The sequence below is a fragment of the Prionailurus bengalensis genome, chromosome C2, assembly GCF_016509475.1.
Source record: "Prionailurus bengalensis isolate Pbe53 chromosome C2, Fcat_Pben_1.1_paternal_pri, whole genome shotgun sequence".
Lineage (NCBI taxonomy): Eukaryota > Metazoa > Chordata > Mammalia > Carnivora > Felidae > Prionailurus > Prionailurus bengalensis.
This window is the reverse complement of record NC_057350.1, coordinates 76,653,138-76,665,128: the sequence shown is the minus strand read 5'-3', so window position 1 is coordinate 76,665,128 and position 11,991 is coordinate 76,653,138. Positions and strand designations below refer to the sequence as shown.

At 34.4% G+C, this 11,991-nt stretch overlaps 1 protein-coding gene across 3 annotated transcripts in view; it reads right to left on the bottom strand.

Annotated features, from left to right (window-relative positions):
- Window positions 1–1,037: 1,037 nt before the first annotated feature.
- The window catches only part of FGF12 (fibroblast growth factor 12), a 559,298-nt gene continuing 548,344 nt past the window's right edge, over window positions 1,038–11,991 (bottom strand). For all 3 annotated transcript variants that reach the window (XM_043594581.1, XM_043594580.1, XM_043594579.1), the window contains one exon: window positions 1,038–3,229. In XM_043594581.1, coding sequence (XP_043450516.1) covers window positions 3,111–3,229 — 119 coding nt within the window. In that variant the 3' untranslated portion in view covers window positions 1,038–3,110. The remainder of the gene's footprint in view (window positions 3,230–11,991) is intronic.

Here is an 11,991-nt window from a genome sequence, read left to right as displayed (position 1 = left end):
CTCTGAATTAGCAAATGGAACATCAGCACCATTTTGTTTCCATACCTCAAACTTCTAGCTTAAAAATCAAGTAAAGTATATTGACCAAAGAACTGTTTTGAGATTCTCAAAAGTATTGTTTTCATTCTTAAGCTCATTGATTTTGAAGCATGTTACAATGAGGACTCTTGGAATAAACACATCTTAACTTATATGTACATAGTCAATTACAAAGCTTTACTGAAAGTTATATTTTTCCTGAGAATATCCCAATGGATGAAAAAAAAGAGTTTATTTGACTTATAGAAACTTAAGAGATGAATGAATTGAGACCCAGAAAGTTAAACGATAAAAATCAAAGAATTATTTTACTTGGAAGAAGCCTGGAAAACAAACTATTTAAACTGGCTCATATTTTTGGAAGAAATAGGATAATTATATGTTTGTATTTGGTAATTAAAAAAAAACTAAGACCGTGAATACTGATTTTTTCTATTAAAGGTTTTATGTACCTAAAACGTAAGCAGCAGTTAAGCAAACGTTCACCCTATGCTCTCAACTACAGGTTTTGTCAAGTTAATATGTAAAAGAAAGGTGAGCTTTCCAGTTAATTCTTCAAAGTTAATTGTAAATAAGGCAAAGCTAATTTCTGAACAGTTACTGTGGTCAACATTTGCTTAAATGATATGAAAAAAAAAACAATATAGAAACCAGGTGGTTGGACTCCTGCTTCTTAACTGCTATGAGGAAGAAGACAAATATGAATCTAGATGATAAATCATGGGCAGCCATTGAAAATAGAGGGAGGATTTGTGTTGCAGTTCATATCGCCATCATATTTTTTCTTAATATTTTCTTAATATTTTTTTCTTAATATTTAACCAGACTAAATATATTGTAATGAAATCATCAGTGTAATTTATAACACTTTGTGAAACTGTCAATTGTGTTACTGATGAGTTTGTGGGGTGTGTGTGTGTGTGTGTGTATCACCATAAAAGCTCAAGTAATTTCATGCTAAATGAGCCTGTGACCCATTTTGTAGAAGACTCTTTTTGAATTTTTTCAAAGAAAACAAGGCTTTGTGCTTGGGGTTTGTTTGGTCCTAGAAGTGACAGGTGTGTTTAAAAGCAAGTTGAATCAAGAGTGACAAGGAGAAATACAACCAGATTTGTAAGTTTTTTACAAGTGTGTTCTTTTCCTAGAAGAGCAACATTCTTTTTTTTTTTAATTTAAATGTCTTTATTTGTTACTTTCAAAATATTTTGTTAAACAAATATCTTTTGCAAAGGTGTGTTCAAAATCCTTGCCGAGGTGCCTAGATGCATAACTTTTATTCTTTACAACCGATAAGGCAAATTCCTCCATTTCATTTGCTGCTAACCTCCTGATAACATAAATTAAGTACTTGGTGAAGGACACAAACCACTATTAAAGAATAATGATTGTGTAGAGTGAGGGGGAACTACATTGACTTTGAAAGAATACAGCAACCAATGGCAAGGTCATTTAAGTGAAGGCCTAGAGCTTCTGCAAAGTGTATATATTTTAGGGAATCATATTTGGAACAATACATGCTGGACAGTAGAGCTATAGGAGAAGTAACATGCTACGTCTTCTCATTGATAATATCCATAATTCTGCATACATTTTTAACATTCTGTTTTGTTTGAATTTGGATGTCTCTACACCATCCTGATTTGTAGGACTATGTAGATCTATTTTTTTTCCAAGGTGATCATATAATGTTCATTTCTTCCCTAATATTTTTCTAATACTTTAGTATTGCCTAGTCCTTACACTGAGTTCTTTTTTTTTTTCTTTTTGAGTGCTTTAAGCTCACACAACCCTGTGTGTTGGAACCATAACTGTTAATTCCATATTGTTTCTCTATGCCCCTTGAAAACTCAGTGTATCAAGTTCCTTTCTGTGTTCTAGGAGACAGATTTATTGTCAACTAGACTTATTAACAAGGATATACAGCAACAAGCAAACCACTGGCTTCATAAGATATTAGGTTAGGAATTTCACAGCCATGCCTCCCAATTTCTTGGTGAAGTTTGGAAAATATTACATACATAAAACTCTAGTAAGTTTCAAAGGCAACTACAATTTGCTTTGACCAATTTCCTAAAACTTATTTCCTCATGCAAAACTCCTTTTCTTTCTTTCCTGCTGCAAGAGATGGTACAAAACTCTCTAATACAGCTAGACATGCACCTCTACTCTCAAATGTGTGTACAATGTAAACAATCAGACCAAATGATAAGAGCATATAACTTATTCATCACTGCCCAGGCATGGCAATGACACAGAATTCCCAAAAGTTATTTCAGCCTTAGAACACATTTTATTTTTCTAAATGACTAAAAAAAAAAAAAAAATGAGATCCTAGACTAATCCCTTTGATAAAAATATGATAATCTCCTAGGTGAATCTGAAATTCTTTTTTATGAAGGAATGATATCAGCTAATACCATTAAGTTCAACAGAAGTCTATCCTTTGCATGAAACAATCTTAAGTAACAACTTCAAGAATAAAATTTTAAACTTTTAAATGATTCCTGGCTTATACCATACAGGTGTTAGAAGAATCTATAATTTGTACATGTTCAATATCATGGTAAAAAAAAATCCTGGAAACAGTATGTAATTATGTGTCAATTCCAGATGCCCAAAGAAAATTCAAATTCAAAACACAGCACACATCACAGCATTATCCAAAGTTTAAGTTATTTAGGGTATTACATTGATTTCTAAGTTAAATTCTCCAAAACCCTTGTCTTTAAGTTAATAACTTTATTTCACATTTATTATAGCTATGTCTTCATTATAATTGGCCTTTTATTAATAACAACACAATGTTGTGGCGTTTTGATTTATTTTTTCCCTTGATTTTATGTGTGCTAATATTTTGTGCATGTGCATTTTCTACCAAACTGCAACAGGCAAGCTTTGGTTCAATTTCTTTGTCCTACACAAAGGAAGATTTTGAGTGCAGAATCTTAGTCACTAGGTCCTGGGTTGCCATTTTATTTTCCTCTCCTTGGGTGGATTTATTGGAAGGAAATGGGTAAAGGGGAGGGGATAAAGGGAAGGGATGAGAGAGGGACAAAGGGAAGAGTTCTCAGCTATGTTGAATCTTGATTCACGACTTTGCCTCCATTCATGGTTGGTGTTCCAGAACTTTTCCTCGAACGTCCTTGTTTTTCTCCAATTTCATGTAGCGATGGCTCTCTGTACATACACACTGAAAAGCAAAATTACATCAATTACTTATTACAATAGTAGACATCAATTTGGATTCCATAAACATCTCAAATTTAATTTCACAATATTCTTCACTCTCACCACGAGCTCTTCTCTCCTGTGTAAAAACTAGTTTTAACTGGATAACATATTTAGTGGATATAAATGACCCTCTACTAGTTTTATCGGTCATAACCTTTTAAGTCTTCTTGAACTGTGGACATAGAGTGGTTTCTGCTCTCTTACAGATAAGGCTTGAGTCTTACCTGTCTGCTAACCTATATAACAGGATTTTCATCTAGCGTTAGAGGAGACATTGCGAGCATAACATTAAAAGGATAGAAATAGATATTTTCTTAGTCCTTAGTCTGCAATCTAGTTCACACAGGAAAAAAAAATCCTTATATACATGCTCCTAATCTTTACCTTACTACAAGAAATATGACATTGTTATATCAAATTGAAATATTTTGCACCAATTTTCAGGGCACCCTACATAAGAGGTGATAATAGGAGGGAAGGCAGAGAAATAAATCAACAACGCCATTTTCCCAATTGCTTCAAGTTTGAATATGCAACTGTGAAATTTTAGTTCACATCTACGTAAGACAGTTTCTCTCTCCTCTATTGTTTTGTCTGGCTCCAAAGGTTAGTCATCTGTGAATTATCATGGCTGTTGCTAGATTATTGCATAAAAAGAATATTTTTTTTCAATGCATAAGAATTCAGTTCTTATTCTTGTAAGACAGGATCTATCAGCATAAGGAATACATTAAAACATTCATTATATTGTTGTGAAATAGACATATGTGACTATATACAAGCACATGAAGTATTTCATTCAAATATCGGGAATTATTTTTATCCTTGATTTAGGAACAAAGAGTTAAGTCCCTCCATCCATTAAACCATCGCTGCAATGCTTTGGTAATCTGAATATTATTACCAATCAAATAGCTTCCTCCCTTGGGTTTTGCCATGATGCAGGAGAGCTGAGCATGGTTATGACTGACTGGATGTCATGCAGTGATTAAGGGCACAAATTTGAAAGGGAAGCAAAAATAATATAAAAACAAGGAGGGGGACGAAACATAAGAGACTCTTAAATATGGAGAACAAACAGAGGGTTACTGGAGGGGTTGTGGGAGGGGGGATGGGCTAAACATGTAAGGGGCATCAAGGAATCTAGAATCTACCCCTGAAATCATTGTTGCACTATATGCTAACTAACTTGGATGTAAATTAAAAAAATAAAATTAAATAAAATTAAAAAAAAAAGAGAGCACCAATTTGGGAGCCACACTACCTGGGTCCATGTCCCTACTCAGTCACTTGCCAGCTCTGTTAACTTGGACACATTTTCATCACTGAAAAACTGAATTTTTATGAGGATTAAATGTCGGGAATATAGGAAGTGTCCAAAGATGTTTAAGAGAATGAAGGAGCTGATCTCTTCATGAAAATATTGAATAACAGATTTCAGAGAACACAGTGATAATTTTTTTTTGGCTAAAGGTATTCTAAATTCAAAACTAGATTAACAGAGTTAAGACATAAGAAATGGTCTCATTACACTAGTTCAGTGAAGAGGAGACAGGTTTTTTCGCAACATCTCAGTGGTAGAGCTCCTTAAACAATAACGTGCTTTTGAAACATTCAAGGATATTGTCAAAATGGAGATTTTGATACACGTTTTTGTGGACTTGAGATTCTACATGTTTTAAAATTTATTTTGAGAGAAAGAGAGAGCACAAGCAGGGGAGGGGCAGAGAGAGAATCCCAAGCAGGCTCCATGCTTTTAGCACGGAGCCTCATGCGGGGCCCAAACCAGAGAACCATGAGATATGACCCGAGCCGTAACCAAGAGTCAGACGCTTAACTGACTGAGCCACCCAGGTGCCCCTCTACATTTTTAATAAGCTCCCAGATGATGCTGATCTTGGCAAACTGAACCTCACTTCAGGTAGTACAAAAGGGATATATAAACTATTTTTGCTAAATATATCATGCAAAATTATTACATATATATTTTTTACATACATATTTTAAATGAGATTTTAAAGTATTTCAATTATTGTACTAAATGGCTTCCCCAACATCCCAAAAGACCTCTGGCTTACGTAGCAAAGTTGCACAGAGTAAGTGAATTCAGAAATAATTCTGTAATTTTCAGATGATGCCATTAGATAATTTAAGTTTCTACTTTCTTTTCCAAAAGACAGAAGATCCATGTGGAAGATCCTATTGAAATCTTGTAATTCCTCAAGTCTAATGTCTCTTACCTATATTTCTGTTACAGAGAAAGTGTTAAAATCTCCAAAATTAAAGCATACATTTATATATGCAAGTATAGATATTTGCACAGAGAAGTAAGTGCACAGGGAACTCAGAAGTAGTGAAGTGATTCCATCAGAAAGCTATTCATATGATGCCATAAACACAGCTTTTCCTACTTTGCCAATGAGTCAACTATAAAAACCAATACATCCCCAGGACTGACTACAAGCTGCTAAATCAGAGTCTGAAAGAATGACAAAAATTATCTTTTAAAAAATATACATAATCAATATATTTTGACCTGCAAATTTCTTTTTTATTTCTTTGAATTTTTTTTAATGTTTTATTTTTGAGAGAGAGACAGAGTGTGAGAGGGGGAGGGGTAGAGAAAGAGGGAGACACAGAATCTGAAGCAGTCTCCAGGCTCTGAGCTGTCAGCACAGCCAGACACGGGGCTCAAACCCACAAACCGTGAGATCATGACCTGAGCCCAAGTCGGACGCTTAACCAAATGAGCCGCCCAGGCGTCTCTGACCTGCAAATTTCTTAAACTCCCAACTTAAAGGTACATGAAGGATGTTACTTCTGATTTAAAAAAGAATACATTTTTAAAAATAATTTTATAGCTAAATTTCTTATTTTACTACTTAGTTTTTAGTTTCCTTATGTTATTATGTTCTAGATTCTTCCCAGGGCATTTGTTTTTACTTTTTATCTTTTCTTTTTCTTTTTCTTTTGCTTTTTTTTCTTTTTCTTTTCTTTTTTTGCTATTTCTCACTAATACATAAAATACTTCAGTTATGACAATGTGAAATGTTGCCATTACAATTACCACTGTAGACAACTTTCCCAATAACTAAACCCTGCTGGCCATCCTGGTATCAAGTCCTTAAAGAGGTTTTTTAAAATTGGCATCTGAAAATTTTCAGTGTTTCAAAAAGAACAAAACTCACTAGTACCATAGCAGAGCATGTAAGTTGCTCTTCTTCCAGGCCTACTCACTAACTTTCCAGTATTTTCATTAAATGGAAAAATAAAATTCTGGGTTTTGAAAAAACTAGTCCATATATCTTAGTTGGAAAATGAAGAGTAAATAGTGGGTTTCTCAGTTTTCTGAAAATCCCCCTTCAATTAGTCAAATAAATATTTGAATTTCTGTATTTCTGTTTAAAGAAATAATTGTTTCTTTAAAGAAAACAAACTTGAGTCAATCAAGGAATTACAAGCGAGTATAAACAAAGAGAGCAAAAACTTTGTCAAACAAGATTAGTTTCTTGGGCTTTCATTTTCATTATTATTGATAGACTCTGGGATGTCTGTAATACTGTCTAACTCAAGAAGCTGACAAATCAAGGGGTACAAATCTCAATCAAATTTTGAATGAAAATGTAGTTAAAAGAACACGATCCAATTAGAAAGCAAAGAAAGGACAAAACATTTCTCCCCAGTAATATAGCTCCCTTGGGTAGTTGTATCAACACTCCATAACTGTACTATTCTAAATGGCACACAATTAAAAGATGACACAGAGTACAAGAAGAGAACAGAAGGTATAACTGTTCTATAAAGTGCATTAGATGTGCAAAATGTAAAACCCATCACATTGATGTACAACGTAACCACAATGGTAATCTTGTAAATAAACTTTTAATCCTTTAAATGAATCTATTATTCAAGATTTTTCAAAGCCATTTTAAATTGACTAACTCATTTGATAATCATATTAACCTTATGAATAAAGTGAGAAATTCTTATCCACATTTTTAAATATAAAGGAAACTAAGCAACTTTCCTAAAGTCAGATGGTGAGTAGCAGCAAAGCCAGGATGAGAATGTAAGGCTTCAAAATCCTAATCAAGAGTTCTTAACAAAAGCAGAAGAGCAATTCATCAAAAAATGCAACAAAAGATTATCTTATATCAGACAACGTTTAAATTATATCCATATATTAATTGAGATCCAAGTTGGCCTTACCTCTACTAAATATTCTTAATGTCATCCAAAAAAGGTTAATGAAAACAAATGCCACTATAGGATGAATCCTATGTAATAGGATGGCTATTATCAAAAATGAAGACAAAAACAAAATAACCAGTGTTGGTGAGTATGTGAAGAAACTGAAAACACTGTACATTTCTGGTAGAGATGTAAAATGTAAAGCCACTATGGAAAATGATATGATGATTCCTCAAAAAATTAAACGTAGAGTTATCATATGATCCAGAAATTCCACCTCTCAATATACCCAAAATAAATGAAAACAGGGATGTGAACAGGTATTTGCACACTGAGTTCAGAGTAGTATTATTTACAATAGTCAAAAGGCAGGAGTAACCAAAATATCTATCAATGGATGAATGATAAAATGTAGTACATACATACCATACAATATTGTTTAACCTTAAAAAGGAAGGAAATTTGACACAACAATGGATGAATCTTGAGGACATTATGCTAAGTGAAGTAAACTAGACACAAAAGGACAAATATTTTATGATTCCATTAACATAGGATAGCTAAAGTAGTCATAGAGACAGGAAGGAGAATAGTGGTTTCCTGGAGCTGGGGGAAGGGAGAATGGTAACATGTACAAGTACAATGTGAATTACTTAATGGCTCTGAAATGTACACTTACTTTGGCTAAAATGGTAAATTTTATGTTGTGTCTATTTAACACAATTAATAATTATACATACTTAAAAAAATCACATACACACACACACACACACACACACACACACACACACACACAAATAAGGAGTGTAAGCTATACACAAAGAGATGACTATTAAAGCCAGAAATGTTCTATTTGCATAGGAAGAGTCAACAATTTCCGTAATAGTCAAAAGTATTAGTCTTAGAAGCACAGCAAGACAGAGAGAATTGAGATATAACTGAGGGGTTATAGAGTTGGTAAGAGGAAAATCTGATGAGAATACCCTAGAACTGCACTGCCTAATATACTATCCATTTGGTATATGTGGTCACTCAGCATTAAATGTGTTTATTCCCAATTCAGATGTGCTGCAAGTATAAAACAAACACCAAATTTAAAGACCACACAAAAAGAATAAATATCTCAGTAGTAATGTCTTAAAGTGATTACATACTGAGTACATGATCTCTTGGATATTTTGGGTTGAATATACTATTAAAATTTACATCACATGCTTGTTTTTATTTTTCAAATGTGAATACCAGATAATTTAAATTACCCATGTAGTTCATATGATATTTCTGCTAGACATTTCTATCTTAGAAGAGTTTGTTGTTCTCTACAGGTGTCCTGACTGGAGCTAACGCTCTAAATTACTGATCAACAGGAGGACAGTGGAGAAAATTTTCTGACCCGACTGGACCCGAGATTCATATGTAGACTTGGTAGAGGCAGAGTATCTTGGATGCCTTTGGTAGGATGAACTTGGCTTAACTAATGTTGTATCACTTTCATTCAATATGGATTTTTCATTTTCTTTTCCCTCCTCCAATTCCAGTTACTCTTTTGTGAACAAATATCTAAAGATGCATTTGTTCAAGCATTGATTTGCTCATTTATTCTATAAACGGGTGCACATTTAATTTGTGCTGGGAGCTCTGCTAAATTCCTTGGCAACTGCAAGAAATGACCTCTTGATTCCTGCCCTCATGGAGCTCAGGGTGAAGAAGGAGAGCACAGACATGCACACAAATCACAGGCTGTTCAGAGCCAGGGTAGAGAGTTGAATGGAAATTAGGACATCACAATAGCTATCTGATGTTGATTTAGTCTTGATGCAGAGGAGTTAGAGATATGGCCAGGCTACTGAAGAAGAGTGAGGAAACGAAGTGCAGGTAATGTAAGAAAAAGTGACTGGTTGAAGAATGGGGTAAGATAGAGAAGTGGGAGGGTTAAACCTGGCAGGGTTAACTTGTGTCAGAATTATGGAATTCCACGCTAGATTTAAACCATTATCCTGATATCTGTCAGCTTCAATTTGATAGTGAATGAAGAGTTAAAAAATATGTCTATCAAATACAGGAGTTTATAGGGAAAAATCTATTTATTCAATCTCATTATCTGGAAAAATGTCTAACTATGTTTATATGGCCTGAATACAGCCAGTCAGATTAGTCAGAAAGAATCAATCAAACTGAATCTTACTGCACAGATTCTATAAGAAATGGTTGGCAGCATCTGAAACTTTCATGAGTTCTGCTATCTTGCAACCACAATTGTTAAGTTCTTAGAAATAAACCTAGCTGAGGCACCATTACATGTGAGACCTGCTGCTTATCTAACATGCACAATATCTGATATACTCCAAGTACCATAATTTTGACTGCAATTGAAAGGTGGGGTTCACTTGGTCAAGCTAACTAACATGTTAAGAAGGGTTATCCTTTTGTTTTGTGGGGAACTTAATGTAGCACTTAAGAAGACTAACCAAACAAAAAATAACAAATCAAGAGGTACTAACCCCATATATGAGCATCACATATATTTACAATAAAAAATAATTTTATATAGCTACTAGTACTAGAATTTGGAGTTCTGGTATTAATTTCCAAACATATAGTCCTAAGAAATTGTGGGGAATCTTTATCTTTTTTATTAAAAAATGTGTTTTAGGTTTTTTGGGGGTTTTTTGGTGGGGGGAGGGGGTTGGGGAGGGGCCAAGAGAGAGGGAGAGAGAGAATCCCAAGCAGACTCCACGCTGTCAGCACAGAGCCCGACATGGAGCTTGAACTCATGAACCATGAGATCATGACCTGAGCTGAAACCAAGAGTTGGACGCTCAACTGAGCCATCCAGGTGCCTCTATTGTGGGAAATATTTAAGAAGCATGTCTAGGAAACCAGCTAGGTTCTGATTTTCAAATAGTTCTTTCTGCAGCTACAGAATTGTCTTCCTAAATAATCCCTGCATTATGTAAGATTAAGTTTTTCTCTTCCTGATAATCAGGTCATTATTAGTAATTGAAATGACCTCTGATCTCTTAATTTGCATTATTTCAAAGTACAATGATATTTACGGGGGAGTGCTTTTCCATCACTTTCTATTACAATAAGCTATTATTTCATTAGAAATAGATTTATTTTGCTTTAGGAAGCTCTACAATGTTTTAAACACCTCTTTGTTCTTGAATAGATTCTTCTGGTGCCCTCTGTTGTATGCATTTGGCCCACTTCAGCTACTCTTGGTGAGGAATAATTTCCCGCCTGGGAATAAAGTGAAACAAACAAACAAAAAATCCAACTCCCTGTATTTCTTGTTTTCCCAGCTCCCCAATCACAGTTCTCAGAAACTCAGATTCAGTCCCAATGCCCATTTAACCATTGGACACAAATTCTCTGATAAAGGCAACTTGAGATGTTATTATCTACCCATGTGTCATCCAAGACTCTGTGGACTACACTTGTGATACAGAGTTTATTTTCAGTGGGTATGATTTAATGGCTATCATTTGGCATGGAACTGATTTCCAACTGTGTTTCCTTCTGATTTCACTTTATACTATTTTTTCAACAGAGTCTCAATATCCAGCTATCAAGAATGTTCAGTGCCTGATGATACAATGCCTGATTAACAACACTGCTTCTGTTTCACCTGGTACTTCTGGTTGGTTCTTGATCGCATTCCATGCCCTCTTTCTTCTTTAAAGCAGGATAAAAAAGAATACTTGCTCTTTTTTTTTATCCCACAGGATGTTTTTGAGATACATATCATTATTCCTCTAACACATGTGGTATCATAATAGTTTTGGATAAATAGTAAAAGGAGATAATGTTCTGAAAAGGGAAGCATATCTGTTTCATTCTTTAGCACTCTTCATTTCAGTTTTCTTTCTCTTTTCCCTCCATTTTGATATATGTTTCGATTTTTTTCTTTTCTTCCCCTCCCCACCACCCTTCTCCTGTCTCTTCTCCTTCTTTTGGGTGTCTCCTTTTATTCATGTTTTGACTTTTCTTGATCCACAGTACACTGAAGCAGAAGGATTCACTGTAGCTTTCAGAGTAAAAATGAGGTAGAGGGATTTGGTGAGAGAATATTCTTCCTCATGTGCAGACACGAGGACACACAAAGTTTCTAATAGCAGAGCCCACATCATGCATTACTTTAAGACACAGAAATCACTATAAATTCCCATTTCAATTTATTAATGTGAACAGATCACACCTGTATGATGTCACGTTGTGACTTGGCCTGGTGAAGTCTGTCATTTTGACAGCCACCTGAGATACACTGGCTATATTTCTGTAGAAAGCCACGCAGTCCTGCTATCATAAATAAGATGCTACACTTGGTCATAACAAGACCATAAGCTACCAACTTTAGAATACTACATAATATTTGTTTTATTAATTTCTTTTTTGCTTTACTTTTAAATGCAAGATTATACTGTTAGAAAGGAGAGAGATCTAATATATATCACTGAGCATTGAAATCTTGTCAAAAATAAAACACATCTCCTCTTTATAAGATTAGGTACAGGATTTCCAGGACAT